This window comes from Procambarus clarkii, chromosome 59 (genome assembly GCF_040958095.1).
Source record: "Procambarus clarkii isolate CNS0578487 chromosome 59, FALCON_Pclarkii_2.0, whole genome shotgun sequence".
NCBI classification, from domain to species: Eukaryota; Metazoa; Arthropoda; class Malacostraca; order Decapoda; family Cambaridae; genus Procambarus; species Procambarus clarkii.
The window spans coordinates 22584632-22605282 of record NC_091208.1 but is presented as its reverse complement, the minus strand read 5'-3'; the positions used below and the strand labels follow the sequence as shown (position 1 = coordinate 22605282).

The 20651-nt window shown below is 36.8% G+C and overlaps 1 protein-coding gene across 7 annotated transcripts in view; it reads right to left on the bottom strand.

The window, feature by feature from the left end:
- didum (dilute class unconventional myosin) overlaps positions 1-20651 on the bottom strand; it is a 101946-nt gene that overhangs the window by 42279 nt on the left and 39016 nt on the right. For 3 of the 7 annotated variants that reach the window (XM_069306992.1, XM_069306995.1, XM_069306998.1), the window contains exons 2-17: positions 18149-18253; positions 16952-16963; positions 14790-14958; positions 13643-13787; positions 12960-13116; positions 12245-12388; positions 11979-12060; positions 10347-10421; positions 5587-5801; positions 5336-5467; positions 4201-4307; positions 3098-3206; positions 2285-2425; positions 1907-2113; positions 522-632; positions 105-301 (exon numbers count right to left, since the gene is read on the bottom strand). In XM_069306992.1, the coding sequence (XP_069163093.1) occupies positions 105-301; positions 522-632; positions 1907-2113; positions 2285-2425; positions 3098-3206; positions 4201-4307; positions 5336-5467; positions 5587-5801; positions 10347-10421; positions 11979-12060; positions 12245-12388; positions 12960-13116; positions 13643-13787; positions 14790-14958; positions 16952-16963; positions 18149-18253 (2108 nt within the window). The remainder of the gene's footprint in view (positions 1-104; positions 302-521; positions 633-1906; positions 2114-2284; positions 2426-3097; positions 3207-4200; positions 4308-5335; positions 5468-5586; positions 5802-10346; positions 10422-11978; positions 12061-12244; positions 12389-12959; positions 13117-13642; positions 13788-14789; positions 14959-16951; positions 16964-18148; positions 18254-20651) is intronic. The other 4 variants (XM_069306997.1, XM_045758555.2, XM_069306996.1 and 1 more) reach the window with 3 other exon arrangements.

Genomic DNA, 20651 nt, shown 5'->3' with positions numbered 1-20651 from the left:
GTCGTCCCTTCAACTTCTAGTGTGTGGTCTTGTCAACAATAAGATATGAACTTTGTGCTGAATGAACCTTAAAATAAATGACTAAACATCTTATAATTTCTCACCTAGAGGGATAACCTGCAGCACTAATTCTAACTGTCTCCAACACACCGCAGGCCCTCAACTGTTGAATGGCTCGGGTAGGATCGAAGGTAAAGGCCATCTTATCATCGTTAGGTTTAATGCACCTCACATAGTGAGGCGTCGTAGAGTTTAATGTCAACATCAACAAATTCAGTGATTCGCGAAACTGAGAGCCAACCTGAAAATAAAATTAACATATGAAGTCCAGCATTAGTTAACCTAATAGGTCTTGTCCCTCCTTGCCTTGACATGCTTTGTCCTCATCATCATCAGAGCTAAAGTTTCATAATAAAAAACACAGGATAGTAATAATACATTTCTCCATGTATAATCTCAACTCACATGCATATGCCAAGTTGTAAAAGTGACAACGAAAATGATGGTTACTTAATACTTACAGATTTTTTCATTTGTTTCGATTTAGAATGTACTGGTCCAATAGGCAAGACCTTCACTTTGGTAGGGGCTTTTTTGTCCTTCTCCATAAAAAGGGCATGTACTAAATTAATCTGCAAAGCCACATGTCAGTAAGGTCATTGAAATGGAAGACTCAGGTGAGTCAAATTTATATTAATATCCAACACAACAGTAACCAGATTCATCAAAACTAGATTATATAATCGAGGTTCGACTGTATTGCATATCACTTACTACTTAGTACTAGTACAGTACTTAGTACTTACTAGCTGATATAGGACATATATTAACAATGAAATTATTGTAAAAGCTACATACCAATGTTACTTTAATGAAGAACCATTTCCTTAAAATTACCAAACACAATTGACTTTAAGGGCAGAAGCTACTTTGAAAGAGCTTACACTAATTTGTCATATAAGTATTACAACCTCAACACTTCAGTTGGCATGTTTCCCTTATTTGTATATAAGGTTTTCAATTACACTATAAAAAAATAAACATTTATAACATGAAGGGTTCAATTGGATTAAAAATAACATTTCAGCAAAGTTTAATAAATTATGAACGAGATGTTATTCGACACCGAGTCATTTGAAGCACTTTTCAAGAAGCAAACTTATTATGGAAATGCATTCAATTTCATGGAAAGAAAATAGGATGCTGAACTTATAAGAGAAAGCATCAGCAACAGAAACACTAACATCTTCCTTCAACAATATCTAGCACTGGTAGTGACCCACATGGTCTACACTGTGCAGTTCAGGGCAATATACAACAGAATGTATATGTACTCTCAGGAAAATATAGAGAAGGGTGATAAGGCTGACACCTAGTATCAGGGGGGGGTCCTTTTCTGTGAATACAAATTGAAGAGTCTGTGTCTGCATGCATTGTAGAGACGTAGGATGAGTGAGGATATGGTTGATGTTTTCATTGGGTTAGGGGCATAAACAAGGGGAATATAAACAGGGTTCCTATACTTTTGGAAAAGATTGGCAACTGCACGAAAGGAAAGAAACTGGATATATTTTGTTTTAAAAATGAGAGTAAAGTATTGGTTTGGGAATGAGGTTGAGGACTGGAATGGGCTGCAGATAACATTATAGAGACAAATAGTTTAACAAGTCTCAAAAATAGATTGAATAGGTACATAGGTGCATTTACTCAGACCTGTCCAGTATTGACCAACAGGCCTGCTGCAGTGTTCCATAATTTTTATGTTCTTGAAACTCAGAAAAAGCCACACATGTTAAATAAAGTCTAATCATAAAAATGTTGTTTGTGTCTGAAGATCTAAAGCATTCACGATACTGAGAGAGCACACAACAGAATTAAAGTCCAAAATATACATCACGACACTTACCTGACTAGATTTAAGTATATTTATCTGTTCCTCAGATACCGTGTCTCGGTTCTTCTCAAGGAAGCCAGCACTCTCGTAGCCAACCTTGTCAGCAAAATGTGCTATGAGGAAAGAAGTATTGGATAAGCGAGGTTTACTGAAGTGATCAAACTTCTTGCACTTGTCATACAACTTCTCTACCCATGAGTGGTCAGTACCCTTTGGCATCTAGAATCAAAGAATAACTTTAGTTAAAAATTAATAAATCATCTCAACTAAGGTGAGCATAAACATTAATAATATATCTAATGCAATTTTTGTATAAAGTACAATCAAAATCACTGATTTTCACAATCTGATTCTTATGTACAATTTACATTAAGAGCTTTGATTTCTTACCTTACACTCTTCATCAAGGAGGTCCAAGATTCCTAACTTGCTCTCTATGAGATCAATGCAAGGCTGGTTGTCATAGAAGTTGATGAACTCCCATTCAATCTGTTCCTTCACATACTCTTCTTGTTCTAATTTGAACACGTGCTGAAGAAATAGAAATCATAATTAATATTGGACACTTGGACTCTCATTGCAGGAGTTGCTTCCCAACCCAATACACACACTTTCCCTTTCTCTCCTCCACCGTAACTATATTTTTACCACATCACTTTCAAGCATTCCCTCATATGCATGAATAAAATGTTTAAATTAATCGACATAAATCTTAATCACACTGTAAAAAGAACTGTACCACATGCATACAGCCTGTCATATTTGATATACTGTTCTTCAATTAGTTTTATTAGTTCTATGCACTAGGTTTCTGCCTTACTCTAGCATTTTTACTATAATATCTTCCCCCGCCCCCTACCCCCACACTCCATCAGCCCATCCATGCATGTGAAGAGCCAAAGTGACACCACACAACCCTGCTCAGCTCCACTCACCAGATGCATTATTAACTCCTATACTATACAAGTATTACTTCCTATATATAAATTTTTCACACCACCAACTCAACTCTGCCCTTGCAGTGTTTGGGGATGGAAGGAGGAGGAGGAGGAGGAGGGAGGTGTGAAGAGCGGGATGGGGGGGGGGAGGAGTGGGGAAGGATAAGGTGGACAGTGGGACGAGGGACGGCAGTGTTGGCCTCTAACAAGGTATCATCACCACCACTCACAGCTGTAGAGGTTAACAGGGCTGGTAATCACTCACCTGGTTAAACTGTTGCTGTAGCTTTTCATTCGCATAATTAATACAAAACTGCTCAAAGCTATTGATCTCAAATGTCTCAAAACCATAGATGTCAAGAACTCCAATAAATCTGGAAGACAAAAGGACTGCATTTAAATGTCCATTTTGGCTGTTATTTCAAAATATAACTTTATGATTACAAGCAATGAAGTGTGAAATAAAGTATTACTTTAACTACCATGTACATAGATATTTTGACAACTCCCTGAATGAAAAACTGTTAAGTTATTTTCATTATTTTTTTGTTTAAAATAAGTCTACAACAAAATACATGCACAATATTTCTTAATATTTTTTTCCAATTCTTTTACTCGACTGTAGACACCTTCCATATCAACTACATTTTTCATACATCTTAAGGTAAGTATTTTGTTTAATATTTTGTATAAATTATAGCAGATCTTTTCCCTACCTAATCTGTATGTGGAACTTTATTCATAAATATTTACAGCATCTTCAAATTTGAAGATGCTGGGTTGTAAGGAAGACAGGATACTACGAGATTTACTTTTTATCCCACATCTACACTTGGGTAATTGCACACTTATGATATATTATCTATCCTGTTCCACATGAATTATGTGCAAACCTTAAGTAGTTTCACTAAATACTATTTCTTACTTAAGCTATTCAAGAACCAGCAATACAGTATACACACAGAGATCACACTAACGTGATGCATCAAATGAACAAATCCACAAGTGCCGTGACGAGGATTTGAACCTGCGTCCGGGAGCATCCCAGACGCTGCCTTCATCGACTGAACTACAACTACTTCTGATGCAGAATCCTTGTCACGGCCCTTGTGGATTTGTTCATACAGTATACCTTCACTATAATTTAATTATCTGTTATCAGTACGTGTATCTGTAGATATAATTACCACAAAGAAGATGAAACAGCAATTCACACATTTCCCAATAAAGAACATAGATTTTAATTCTCTTTACAGATAAACTTCTCCAGATTTTCCTTGGATATTAAAAGAATAACTTGTATACATTATTATGAACAACTCATGAGAGGATCAAATACTTTGTTTTCTCTTTCTATGAATGTCTTACCTGAAAGGTTTTGCTGTAGAGGCAAAACACTTGTTGATCTGTGTTACAATCCACTCAAACAATTTTGCATAAATATGTTTTGCCAATGCATCTCTTGAAAATGTAGCCTGAAACATACAGGAATCTCTAAGAATATTTTTGTTTACAGTTTTAACTATAAAAACATAGTAACTTAAAAACATCTGACATGAAAAAATCACAAACAAGTGTCAAAGCTTTCACCAAATAGTCACTAGAAATTCAGTACTGTACTACAAATACAGTCAGCTCATGAAATGTCCAGAGATTCATTCTTAAAACCTTCACACAGACCAAATTCACAAAGTTTAGTTAAGCTTATATTCAAAGTGTAGTTCAAGTTCAAGTATGTTAGAGACAAGAAAGAAATACATCTCAAAGGGATAGAGTAGCTTAGGCTATTTCTGAAGTGTAGTGATGCATTCCAACTTCCGTAAGTCCACTTTTCTCCTGAGATCTTTTAATAAAGCACCACCCTTAGCATTTTTACTAAATACTACTATCATTTCCCAACACTATGGCCATAGGGTTGTATAATGGTTAAGGTGGCAATTGCAGCGACATCTGCACTGCAACTTTATTTAAAACCAAAAAAGTACAAATTCATTCATAATTTTGCTAAAGCAGTACTGTAAGACTTTGTCTAAGCAGTACTTAGACTTTAAACTGCATTTAGGCACTTACTTGTGTGTGGGTGTTGTCTGTGTGAGATACTGCCAGATATGTGGGTGTTGTCTGAGTTTGCAAATCTATTACCCAATAATTAATGATGAATATTCATAATTAAACCTGTTTACATCTCTGATTCATGGTTCATTCAGTTTTTACATGCATCATTATCCTTAATTACTGCATTTGACACAAATTCAAACAAGGCATACAACAACTTATAAAATTATAGTTTTTCCTTGCATCTTGCATTATATTTCTTAATTTTAAAACATCGTTTAAATTAACAACTGCCTACCGTAAATTTAAATTTTCTGGTGCATTTAAATGTCTATGCTTTTGAAAAATTACTAAAATTAAGCCTAGAGAACAATTTCTAGGGTATTCAACACCTTCCAAGAATTTAATTTCACCATCAACAAATGGCAATAATCTACAACCAACAAACCTCAGTATATGTCATGGGTTTTGTAAAAACTTCTCTGCCACCGACAATCTTACGATTACACAGCCACATGCGAATATCTTCTAATGGAATACCTAGTAGTTCTGCAGCTATATGGAGCGATTTATCACCGTTCTGCAGGAGAAAAAATTATAGAGCAAATCAGCATACAACAAAGATATGTCTTATAATCACCCCATTATTGCACTGTTTATCATGTTTTATCTACCATGCAAAAATATGACAAATCTCACATCAATTGTAGAAGATTCACCAACATCCTCTTCAAAGGTTACGTTTCCTAGATGTAATATTCCTGCAAGAATTCTGAACAACTGTTCCTGCGTTGCTTCACTGATCCCCAAGAGGGAGAATGCTCGACATGTTTCCTGAAAGTCTGCAGCATCGTCCACACCACCAATATGAGGACTGTGGCCTTGGTTTAAGTAATGGAAATTGTCCTGATGCCCTGAAGAACATGCATATAATTATTACTTAACATGTAGTGGTGATAAATAGCAACTCATTTCCCCATACCAGCCCCTTGCTCTCCCAGACAATAAACCGTAGCAGCTTCCAATTACTCAAAACTTAAAAATTCTGTGAAAGAAAGCATAGACAAAAGATAAATTTTCCCAAAGACATGAATATAGCACATTATCATTGTTATTATTATTATTATTATTATTATTAATTATTATTAATTATTATTAATTATTATTATCATCATCATCATTATCATTGTGGACTGTTGCACTTGATTTACAGCTGTGTGTGTGTAATTCATATTTAGAATAATATCAAAGAACAAACAAAAGTTTAAGTGAACAGGAAGCAGGAAGACTTGAAAATTTATCAGGCTTATCTTATAACTGATAAAAATTAGACCAAACCACCATGACACCAGTAGCCAGAAAATATAAGCAAAACCAAAAGCAAAGTGCATGGCTGATGTGCACACAAGCCCGTCACTGAGCTGCCCAGGAGGTAGTGTAGCCCTCCACCAAGCATTAACACCATCAGCAAAAAATGGAGCATTTCTGAGAACTCGGCATAAAAAAGCATTTAAAATACAGTACAGTATATCCTTGTTAGTGGCTGTAATACTAAAAACTAAATGTTTACAAAAATGTGAACATTTAGTTTTGTACAAGAATTTACATACACAGTAGAGACTTAAAAATCTGGGCAATATCATTCCAGACCCTTTCAGATTTTTCAAAATATTTGGAAATGATCAATAAGTGATTAAAGTTGTACAAGCATTTCTTTACCCTAAACAAAGAAATGCTAATGACTGATAATAGGTTGGTCTTCAGTGGGCATTTGAGTTTACTCCCCACCGCCTCCCTTTCCCCAGGATTCTGACCAGACTGAACAGGTCCTTATGGCCTTGTGGGTGGAATGTACGAGTGTGGGGACCCACATAGGCTGCTAAAGCAAGGAAGAAATTGGAAGACCTTGGCTCAGAAAATAGTTATAGTTTTTAATATTATATAACAAAACCAGTGTTTATATAGTACTGTATACATGTTTATTTTTACACATATGTAAAAATACAAACATATATATATTAAAAAGTTTTCTTTTGCAAACAGAGTGATAGATAGTTGGAACAAGTTAAGTGAGGTGGTTACAGAGGCCAAAACTGTCAGTAGTTTCAAAGCATTATATGACAGTGTCGGGAAGACGAAACACCACGAACGTAGCTCTCATCCTGTAACTACACTTGGGTCATTACACACACACAAATATGTATTTTATCATTTGCTATTAGAAAACTCCCAAATGCGGTGATAAATAGCCAAATAGGAATCACAAAATTTGGATTCTTTTCTAACCCAGACCGGATCTAGAATGATATACTGTACTATATTTTGGATGTGCCACTGTAGTAAAAATAATAATGTTATGTAAAATGTAAATATTCATTTAATTGTTTACAGGGGTTAATGCAACATTTCTTGCAAGAAGCTTAACAAATAAATGTATTTTTATTAAGCACAAAACACTGATTATTCTCACAAGGTGTTGAGTTTTTCAGTTCTCATTTTTAATTTAGAAGCCAACAAATACAAAGCAAAACTTTCAGATCTATTTAACATTGCTAATATTGGAAAAGCTTATCAGTCATAAGTATGTGGCAATTATTATATATTTACAGCATGTATACTGAAGTATATCAACCCATCCTCCTGTTTTCACAGTACATTTTGTACTACGATATGTGGTTGATCGTACCAATATGTAGTAAGCCACGTCTTGTACTACTTTTTATTTATAAAGTCCAGAAAAAATAAAGCTAAAAACCAAACTTAGATATTCCTAGGCCTAGTATAGCACATATGTACTATATTAGGCCTCAGATAGTGAATATCAGGCCTAGGATGGTAAGGTTTTATTAACATAAATATAAAACTTTTCTTTTTCAAATTCAATACTACAAAAGTCTACTTTCTATTGGCCACCACGACATATTCGTACTTTAGTCTACGTCATTACTATAAGTACTGTACTTTCATTTTAGGAGGATGGGCTGAAGTATATATATAAAATATTAATGGCTGCAGGATTATAGAACTGTCAACTTTTCCCCCCAGGGGTATTACAGCACTCTTTCTGTACAAGTGTCTGAAGGATATACCCAAGATAGTTCTGAGAGTTTGTTCTCAGGATTTTCCTGCCAAATCCCGGAGTAACAAAGGTTATTGCTCTTTCAAGCTTGCATAACCTTTACAGCCCAGCTGACACAGGAAATTGTTGCATTCCTTCTTGATTACTACATTTTTTACAGTAAAACATCTTCTGTTTGCTGGCAAAAGATGAAATAACCTTGGGCCTCTGATGCTGACAGTGTTCTCTAATTACACTTAAAGCACCTTTACATTTTATTCATTTATTCAACTGTAAATGAATAAGTTTATTCAGTTATATCTATTTATTTGGATTTTATTTATGTATATACAAGAAGGTACAATGGGTTTATGAGAGTACATAGCATTGATGTTTTTACATTCTTGTAAAGCCACTAACACGCATAGCGTTTCGGGCAGGGCCTTAATCTAACAGATAATTTTAAGTAGGTAATTTGTAGCAAAACTGAAAAAATTTAACTGCTCTCACTGTATCTTTTCTCCAGTAAGTAGCTATTTTGGTTTGTTGATTTATAACCTAACCTTCAAGTCCTCTATGTATTTCATCTTTTAATCTATATATTTATGTTTTGGATATCTAGTCTACCTTCAGATGTGATTACAAAACAAATCAAGGAATTTTCTAATGGTACTGACATTACAAATGTTAAAATTACACCCATAAAAATATGGTTTATATGGCAATCAAATGACAATGAATGGTTGAATTAAATACCTAGATCAATAGCTGAATTAACAGGCCACTCACCAACATTACAAAACATCAATACCAAAATTATCACTCTTCAATTCTCTGATAATAAAGACCTTACTTTAATTCAATTTCAGTTTTACAGTATAGCAGTCGTTTAAAACAGCTATACTGAACTTAACATTATCCACCTTCAAAGACTGAATATAGATCTGTGTACTTACTGTATTGCCTACAAAACATTATAGTCGACACCACGAGCATCCAGTATTAAGGCCAAACCACTTACATAAACATTGAACAATACCAAAGCATGGACAGAGCCTCGAGGAACGAAAGACAAAAGCTGATTTAAATTTGGAACCATTGACCATCACTTAACCTAACTGACCAGAAAGATATGACTTGTATAACAAAGCCATCTCTAAGACCACATACAAAAAGAACATCTATCAATATCAACAAAACATGGTCGGTTGTATCAAATACAGCAGAAAGTCCAACAAAATCAATGGTGATATTTCCTGAACAAGTATTCAGTACCAAATCCAAACACTCTACACAAGGCAGTTTTAGTTGAATGAAACAGCCTATATACAGACTACAAACAGCAAGTAAATTCTCACTGATCAACACTAACAAACTCAATGAGCTCTGACAGGATATGTAACCAGAATCAAGTGAATGCTTCTTAACAAGTGGATGAAAAACATTATATTTCATTTACTAAGAGAAAATTCTGTCATGAAGAAAAGAAGTTGATTAGCCCAGTAATGAGAGGAAAAGCACATACAAATACAGGTAGGTTCTTTGAGACCTTCACAAGCCCAACTCACACTAAGTCTTATTAGAATCATAAATATATTTAAAGACCTTTAAAAAAAAAGTGAACCATTTTATTTCCTAAAAGATTTAAGGACCTAAATTGTAATTAGAAAAATTGTACTTAATAATCAAACTCTTGATCCTTTTGTTGCCCCCCCCCCTCCCCATGACTCGCTCTATATACAGTAATTATATTTACATCAATCTCTCATTTACTCGATCACCTTAACATGATCAAGTACTCTGCTAAATGCCTTGCATTCAATCAACCTTCAGGCATTTATGTTTGAACTAATGCCTGTGTTTTGTAGATAAAGCTACTCGTGTGATGACCAGATCCTTGACAAAAGAATGCCAGGTAATTCAAGTCACCACAATAAAACTGGTGCTACACTTAAAACATGCTATGGCAAATAATACCCGCTCAACCATTCTGCTTTACAGCTCAACATGCCAGCTACAATTTCTCATCAAGATATTCCTACACTATCAACACTCGGTTTTTTGTAAGCATTTTAAGCACAACACGACACACTGTCCATTCACACATATTGTATGCTTAAGTTTCTTCATATAACATACTGTAATGAACTACTGTAGCTTGGAAAGCAATACTGATGGGTATAGTGTGTCACCCAACTGTTCAAAATACAAATACTAGTATACCAGAAAACTTATACTGCATTAAACTTTGCGGCTGATCTTGTAAATTACAAATACATTATGTAAATCTCGTTTAAAGTGAAAATACAGCAGATGCAAAGAATGCCAACAAGAAAAACACAACAAATCAACATGCTAGTTAAGCAAAGCATCACCACACTCATCGCTCACTGAACCACACCCTTGCGGGTCTTGGATGACCATTCGGGAGCCTCCCGGAGTCCTTGATTCAAGTAGTGAAAACTTTCTGGAGAGCCTACAGGAAAGGGTAATGCCTATAATCAACTTTAAACATAAAATATATAATATTAAAAGAAGCACTAGACACAATGTGTGATGCCTATTTGGTATACAAGACACTTACAGAATAGCCAAGACAAACGTCTAACTCGTAGTGTTAAGTCCAAATATAATTTCACATAATTTATATTACTGAATAATATTTATAACATAAACAGGTTACAGTGTTATTGAACTTGGTACACATACACACAAATTTAATTGTTTAAAAATGTCAAGAAATACCCTGATAAACCGGAGAACTTATCAAACCCACATACTATTTTAATATTATTCAAGCCCATGATTAGTTACTGTAGTTGTTAGGGTGTTTACTACTGCCTCAATATCCTTTGTCATTATGTCTTTGCCAATATGCCTAATATTTGAAGAATTTGCTTTTCCAACATGGTGTTAGTTCTCCGCTATTTATTGGATGTCCCTCGGCATTGTGCTTGGGCTTTTGTCATGCAGCCGATGTTATTTTCTCATGGTCCACCTCTTCTACCGTCTTCTCAACAAGGAAACCTTGGCTGCATTCTTTCTGTTTACCAAGTTGCTATTTTTTTTTTAATTAAGGCTTTCTCTGCAGAGGCACCAATGTGAGCTTGCTCGAGGAGCTAGAGAGAGACGGCCCTCCAAAAAATCAAGAATGTAATAAAAAACACACTTCTGTCACCATCCTTCATGTTACAGTCTATCTGGTGGTTTGCCACACTTTACATGATACACATATCTTATTACAGTACAGTATTTTATCTCTCACTCTCTCTCTTGAGTTTCTACAATATCTTATATTTATCCTTTCTACTTCCTTACATTACTATCCCTATTCCCAAGTCAATGCTCTGTGTCTGGAATAAAACATTACATCTAAGTCATTATCATAAAGCATTCCCACTTTAATGGACTGGGGAAGGAACAGCCCAAAAGACACAACAGACACCCCCCATCGACTATCAAAATGTGGTACAAAAAGATCCATGTCCCATGTGATAAAGGAATGGAAAGACTGGGCTTGGGAGGTCAGCCAACATCACCTGGGAGGCTACGTGCATGCAACTCTCACTTATAAGGCACCGAGAGTTGGGAAACACCACCGTCATCAAATGTCACAGAGAAGGTTGAAGAAGCTATTAAAATTTGGATTCATGCTTGTTTCACATAATAATAAACTGAAATTAAAAGGTTTTGAAAATTCTTATCAATAAAAATATTCTTTTTAAAATTAATAAAAGTAATATGAAGTACTGTACCACATACCTCTCACACAGACAAAAATGAACAGCATAATTATTTTCAAGCAACAAAATTAAAAATATTCTTCCATACATTCCTTGATTATCATAGCAATAGGTTTTGAAGAAAACAAACTATAATTATGGAAATGCAAGGGAAGGGATAACTAGGAAATATTACACCAAGTATTACGTACATTTAGGGTAATGTTATAATTATGATCTTACACAACAATGCTGACACACAATCTCTTGAGGTGCTACCAGATGCTAAAGCACTCTAAACGCTCACTAACCTAATCGCAGATGTTTATGTCTCTGATCTGACGAGGCTGAGCACAGCTGATAAAATATGTGGTAATTCCTTTCACACGGCGCCTGTAGAAGAAATCCAGATTGGCTTTGCAGTTCACAAATATTCCATATCCTGGGTATAATACAAAGTACAAAAGAGCCATGCAACAGCTAGTTCACTATTATTCCATATTAAACAATAAAATAAACATGAAATATATCACTTCAAAAATGTAATGAGAAACAATAAGTATTTTATAAGACAAACCTGAAACACAACGCGTGATTTTTCTAAAAGGTATGTTCTCATATTGGCTCCCAGTATACTGAAGTTACGGGTGAAATCCAACTCGATATATTTTCCAAAACGTGAACTATTGTCATTTCTTGTGGTCTTTGCATTACCTATTGCCTGAAAGAAATGATATACAATTATGATGCTCTAATTTATTATTATAATATAAAATTACAATATTATGAAACATTACTGCCTCACCTTCACCCCTAGATTGTTATTACTGCCTCACATTCACCATAGTTAATCATTATGATGAATTACTACACTCATCTTCTACAATTAATTATTACAGAATTAATTACTGCCTCACCTTCACTCCACACAACCATTACTACTAAACCTTCACTATCTCACTACTGTACAGTACTCCGGTTATATCTTGTGATACAGTTTAAGTGTTGTTGCTCCGACACACACACACACACATACACACGAGCCGAGTGTTGTGATGACACAATCACCACATTAAATTATGTTAAACAAGTAATGCTGTAAATTAGCTTTTAACCAAAATATCTACAATAAATCATTCATTCTATTTAACAAATTGTCTTAGAAAATCAAAAGCATTACATTTTCACTGGCATTGATGATTACTTGGCTTATGAATACTCTAAGAAAAAACAGGCATCAGTAGAAAATGTTCTAATCCATAGAAAACAACTGACATTGTCTTTCCTCTCACCTCCATAATTGGGTTTGACGCAAGAATCTTCTTTTCTATCTGCGTCTCTGAATCTGACCCACCGACACTTGCAAAATATCTCATGGCATATTTAGCTGATACAGTTTTCCCAGCACCCGATTCTCCAGACACAATGATACTTTGGTCTTTCTCATCCCTAGAATAAAAAAGAACAATAAAATTGGCTCTGAAATTAGCAATATCATTAAGCATATTGCACGAACATAAAATCTTAAACCTCCTTATCCAACATCTGCATATAAGCACGAAGAAGTTGAGAGGATGGCTACAAGGTGCCGACAGATGGAGATAGGACCACAAGACAAATAACTGCATGTAAGTGAGGAATTTGTAAGGCAAAATTTCTACCCAAGGAAACAGTAAGAGGCTGATAATTCAACAACACTGTCTGCATCTCATTCTCGGGAAACAAAAGGGTGTTAAGCTCGAAGGTAATTGCCAAAACTAACTCCTGAAATCAAATCCGACCTCTTTAGTCCATTCCACATGATGGTTGTGGAATGGCAGAGAAAACCTAGCACTCAATTCTTGAGCTATTAAGAGAGAATTACTGTACCAAGTGAATATACAGGGGGAATAAATACAGAACAAGGGTTCTGAACAAGTATGATAAATATAACATCAGTTATTACTCTGCTACAGTATACAAGTAAGAAAGATACCTTTCCATTTGTGTAAATGCCTCTTCTGCCACAGCGAAGATGTGGGGATCGAGGTCACCCATGGAGTGACCTCGATAAGCTCCAATAGTGTCTGGGCCATAGATAGGCAACTCCTCGTATGGATTGATGGCCACAAGGACAATTCCTGTTAAGAAGTACATAGTTATATCTTAAACATATTGGCAAAAGATGGTGCAGTATAGTTACACGAGTCTCTCTCATAAAAGTTCATAAACACTGCTCATAATACAACAGACAGAAGGTGATGAAATAAATTGGTAGTCATGTCTATGACAGCCTGACTTTTTGGGATTTATTTGAAACTTCCAACCATATCTCTTTCCAATGTACTAATTTCTCTGCACATATCTAGGATATGACCTTCAAATTATTACATGCACAATAAAATCTTTTTATGGTGCATTCAATTTAATTTTCCAAGCATCACTTTTGAGCTGAAATTGTTTTTTTGCATACTGCAGTGGTGTTATGCAGCCAATATTGATGAGGTGGTCATTATTACCAGTGTTAGGGTGCATTACGTCATCTAGGTACTGTCGTCAGGAGACAGAACTGTGCATAGCATAGTGACTAGAAAGACAACTTCTTTTAGCATGTGAAGCTTGCTACGGGAACCCTGTCGTGTATATGGTTATGTAGCCTGTTGTCAGCCAGGATAAGTGGCCAGGCAGGCCAATTGGTTATTAATTAACCCGAGTGCTCCATGTTAATCTCCAATTGCCAAGGAGTGTTTCGAAGGTCTCAAAGTTTACATAAATTGAGAATCCAAAGATTATTTTGCTTAGATAGTATCTTTGAGCGCTCACTAGCACCATCATGACCCTGAAGGGCTGCTTACAAAGTTTTCTGCTGCACGAATACCAGAATGTTGCCCTGCCTGTATGGTGCAGTTTGTACTGGAAATGCTGACAGGTACCTTTGGAACCGAGTGAATGACCGAGCTCATACATTATGATTTTCTGTATTCTATCACAACTTATGTCATGTGGCTTAAAGGAAATTGAGATTTTCGTAACACATTATAAAATACAAATTGATGGAATATCTCGGAATAAATACTATAGGATTGCATTTACTCAATATCTTAAAAGTAGTTTTTGCCATTACCCCCATTTAGGTAACCTACCGCAGTATGTGTAGATGGCATTGTGATTGCCGAAGCGCACTTGCAAGTTGTAAAGGACAGCAGGTTCATGGAGATATGATAGCGAGGTGAGATCATTTTCGCCTATAAGAATGTCAGGATTCCGCAGAGGGGGCAGGTCTTCGTCGCTTTTTACCTTGAACTCATCAGTCTGTAGATAATTGTTAAGACACATTTATGACCTAAAAAATTTGGCTCTAATACTATCATATAAATATTACTTTGATAAAGTGGTGCCCTTATCAGATAATGATAACTTTATTCAGTACCAAGTTGTGAAGACAAATACATGTACTATACAATGCCAACCAATACTTATCAGAAACAGCAACTCTACACTAATTCGTGAACAACATTAACTTCACTCTTCTCATTTTGCAAATCATGCACACAAGAATACACAGCTACCATCAGTGTTTTGTTTTTTAAGTAAAAAAAAAAATATTCTTGTCAGTCTAGGAATTTTTTATTTAGCAAAATAACACTAGCTCGTCATTTATTATTGTTGAGTGTTGCATCCACTAACAGTTAACTGGATTACACTTTTGTGAATGCAAAACATTGCAGTTTACATTTACATGCATGACTCATTATACAGCAGAACTCATGTTATGTCTAAACTTACAGAACACAGTATTTTGCTTAAGGATGTATTTAGAAACTCACCACTATAAAAGGGTATTGCACCTAGATGCATTTATTATTCTTTAGAAATTAGCTTTATGTACTGAACACAAATTTCCCTCCCAACACAAACATTTTGAAATATTTAAACGTGACTCATTAATACTGGCACGTGATGTATTAAGCCAGAGTAATTGCCAGCTACCTAATTATATATTGAACTATAAATGACATGCAAATGGATTCTTATATGCAACATAACTATACAACATAGCATATGCACGGACAAACCAATAATAATATACATGCAACATCCCATAGTCAAAATAAATTTCTAATGGATCAAATTACAGGTAAATGCAATTTTCTGAACCATCCCCACTTTACTCATCTCTAAAGCAGGATCCTAATCCCATCTGGTTAGGATCTGTCAGTCAAGGTAGGTTAATATTCCACACTAAAACAAGGGAAACTTTCAAACTGTAACCCCAAGGCCATACTGGCACTAGGGAGACAATAGAGGATATTAAATCCAATCCAGAATGTTGACAGAAAAGTGCATTACATTTTACACCACAGTTCCACATTAAATGAAATGTCATGCAAAACTATAACAATAGGAATATGAAAGAAAAAATCAAAAGGATAACCATGCATAAATCCATTTTCTTTCATGCCAAGATGCGTATGTCTATCTTGCTTCATTTCCTCATTATAGCCTCATTTTCCACTGTCAAACTGTGAGGAAGTATTAGCAGAGAAAAATAGAAAGCAGTAAAGGAAATGAAAGCTTTGATACGGTTCATTCAAATAAAATGACCGAGTCATTCAGCAAGTCTTATAGAATACGTAGCATGAGAAGCTGCACCAACACACTTCAGCAAATGGTCCACGGCAGCCCCTTTACCACCTAATATAACTTGATATACAGGGAGCTTCTCATGAATTGCAATATACTGTAGAGTACAATAATCCTGCCACTATCCAGAAACAAATATATATTCATGAATAATTCAAATACACAAAACACAAGAAAAGCATTAGCATAACAAGCTTCCCCAGTGATGTGGTGGGGTGCATGCTTCAGATTGGCATGTGACACCTTTTGCTAGGTTGGTACAGGCTGCTAAAAACCATACAAATACTTCCAAAGCGTGCACAAACTGATTCAATCAATACAAAGTAAAAATCACCATGTGCATTTTTAAAATGGGACATTAAAATTAAAGTCGGCAAATCAACTGCATGCATGCATGCTAAACCAATATTTCATACTACTGTACACAAATTGTGGCTATCTTGTATACAGCATCCAAAGAAAATTATGGATTAATTAAAAGACAAAAACATAGGATACCAATAAATAAATGTAAGCAATGTTACAAGACATGGACAAGATATACTCATGCCACACTATCTTGTCATAGAACGACACGAAATACCAAACACACTGTGTTGCCGAGGAGTGACAAAACACGTTCATGCCAAATGCACACGGCCGTCCAGCATTCCTGACTTACACGTTGCACCCCCTGTGGGGACCAGCAGCAAACAGCAGGATCCAAAGTTATTTCAAGCAGAGCCACACGTCAGAGTCAAGGTGTGATGAAATCAGTTACATGGGTGTGCATGGGAAGAACAGAATACAGAAGACCTTTTTTTATCTCTACCAATCTTATCTGCTGAGAAAACTACAAATCCTATATAAACAGGTATAGCTGGGACAATAGTAAACGTACCATAAATACCAATCATAGCTGAAATATCAGATATAGTTCAAGTTATTGGCTAATATACAGTAGAGTACTAGCAAATAGAAAATGGGAGGATTATAACAAATATTAAAAAAAGGGGCATTGAGAAATACTAACGTAAAAAAGAAAGGTTTACAGTCTTGGGCCAACCCTAAACTTTCATGGAGCCCAGAATGTCGCTAGCTCAGATTTCAGTCATTCAACAATGATTTTATACTATAATTTTTGCTCTATTTTGAAAAGCAGACCAGATTGGGAAATAAGCAGCGATTTCTCAAAATTAATTTGAGAATTATTTGAATAAAGAGCCCTAACTTCATATAAGGATTATGTACATGGTGGATATATAGGCTTGAAGCATTGAACTGTTTGGATACAGGCCAGTGGGAAGCCATGATATTTGGATAAAGTATAAATTTAGATGAAATAATTGACATTGTATGAACAGTGAGATTTGTATCATGTATCCAAATTGCTACACTTTACTGTGAACCACTGTCCTGCATTCAATATACAAACAATCTTTAGGTTAGGGTTCATAATTAAGAATTCTTGATGTAGTTCCAAGGCAGCCATGAAATTTTTTCCACTTTAACTCTGCTTTTGGGATTGGAGAGAGGGAGGAAATTGCAATTATAAATGCTTAATTGCCCTAACCATAACACTAGATATGAGAGAATTTATAAGTTGTGCTGTACTGTACTGCAAACCAACTTCAAGCATAATTTAAAGGCATCTTGAGTTATAAAAACCCCATTTGGAAGATTGACCACTAACACCACAATCATCAGGATACAAAGAATCACAACTACTCATATTTCCTTCAATATTTTCTTTCTGAATTCTGTATATAGTAAGCGGAGCACAGCAGCTTCAGCTCTGCACCATAATAACCAAACAAGATGAGCGGGCCAAGAGTAGCCGCAGAGTACCAGAGGTGGTGGTGGAGGGAGTGTCCAGTACCTGAGAGTCAGCATAGATGACAGACACCAGGTGATTCTTGTAGTCCTTGGTGAGCTCAGCGCACCGCCACACCTGCACGGGGTCCGGGATCCATACGCGGGCGCCCTGAACACAAAAATAAAAATGTTACTACTATAGTGCTATATTTCATATGATAAAACCCCATTGAAGACATCCATAGCCTAAGAGTGGGGAACAACATGAAGCAAAGATCACATCACAGGGCACAACAGACCATTCTTATGGAGGTGCACACCAAACTTCACTAATAAATAATATCATTATAGGTGAAGGAAACTTAGAAAAAAGTGATATGCTTGGATAATAGTAATAAATAAATAAATAAATAAAATGTTGCTTGAGGATCATTGATGCTTGTATACACAATGTAATAGTCCATATGATCTCAACATGTTCAAAAGTTTAATGAAATAATTGAATTTATGCCTCCACAATAGTGGGGTAATGTAAGTACTGTAGTATGTGTAGGTTCACCTTCTTTCAATACTTAAAACTTTATTGATGTACGTGCATACATGTGTATGTACGAACGTACGTGCATATGTATGTGAGTAGAGTGGGGAGTGAACTTATCCTTGTGTGTCTTACCATTAGGAGTGGGAAATGAAAAGTCTACGGACTACACTTGCCACACTTCACTACCAAGTTCTCGCACAAACCTAACACACCAATATAACAATTATTCCCCCGACCTGCATACCTGTCTACCTACTCACTCACAGACATACCTACACCACTACCTACCCACCACCCACACACGAACACGCACTCTGGCCGAGTGGACAGCACTCGGCGGTCGTGGTCCTAAGGGCCCGGGTTCGGTTCCTGGTCGAGGCAGAAACAAATAAGCAGTTTCCATCCTGATCCCACATCCACACCTACCAACACCCCCCCCCCCCACAGACCTACGAACCATAACACATCCTTAACTACTCACCCAGAGCCATGTTCGCCCATACACATAGTATGAACTTGCCTATACATCTGTTAATCCACCCATATACTCTCAGCCACACTCTTGCTTCTCGACCCCCCCCCCACTCATCGACCTGCCCCCCCCCCACACACACACTCCTACAGTAACGACACACGAATGTCCAGACTCATCTACTACCATCATACTTTATTCAGAAAGGTTCCTACCCATGCCAAGCCCACACACACGACCCCCGCTACTTCCCTGCCCCACCTCAAGCCCACACACACTCCCATCACGCACACACCTCGACCAGCGTGCGCGCACACGCACGCCCATCACCTGTAATCTGCCACTTAGTTGTCGATGAACTATTTTAGTAACACCCAATCCTCCTGCTGCTCCTCCACTGCCTGCCCCTGCTCCTCTTGCTCACTACCATTGCAGTGATTGATTGATGAAGATTAAGCCAGCCAAGAGGTGGCACGGGCACGAATAGCCCGCAACATGATAGTGAGGAACTGTCTCCTTGTACAGCTCCTTCGTGTATATTTACCCCCCCCCCCCCGGCAGCTTCTCGTCACCTCTACACATTCTCAAGTGTAACATACACTTCCCGGCTTGGTGCCGTCTTTTCATAATTACTTACACAGTGCCTTCAACGATCAGTTGAAGGTCTCCGTCGCCCTCCCTCTCATCTGCCTCTCTCCGTTCCTCTCCTTCCCGCCTCTCACTCTTCCTACGTTTTCTTCTCTCAACAGTCTATATTTAGCCCGGGCTTTCAGCTGGGCCAATGCAGGTGTAATCCCAAAAGCCATCCGGACGAGTATATTTTCAGTACAAATTGTGTAATGGCCTCACGGGAGACATCTTCCGTCACGCAGGGTGCAGCCGCACCTCCACAGACCTCCAGTATCGTCTATTGATACTGGTAATGGCTCAAAAGGGCCTCCACTTACGGGCTAGTCGTGCCCGTGCCACCTTTTGGGTGGCTTAATCTTTATCAATCATTCTGTAATGGGCACCAGTGCCTCTTGAGTGCCGGTACAGCGTTCCGGACACATTGACCCTACACTGTACTGTAATAGACTGATAAACAGCTTCTCTACCAGTGTATCAAGGTGGTCGCAGGTGCCGTGTATACAAACATTAAGCCAACCTTTGGGTTACGCACACAAATCTTAGTTTAATTCCTTAACAGGAGAGGAAAACCGGAGGAAATAAGGCCCTGCAGTCGAGTCAGATCACTCTGCTATCTCCTATCTGGTGACGGTGATAAATATAATTTACAGACACGTCGACTACTTGGTTAAAGTGTGCATATTTCACATTATAAATACTAAATAATTGTGTCATTATACAGTGTGAAGTTTGAGAGAATACTCTTGATGAACGCTGCACCTGTGAAGGCTGGTCACGGACAAACATTGCCTCTGACACCAAGACCCAAGTCACTGTAGGAGTACACACCTAACATTCCTCAAGAACCCTAAGATTCCTCCTTCACCTGTCTCTACAGTATACCTAGGCTCATAAAAGTATTTGTGTGTACGTCTGATACCATAC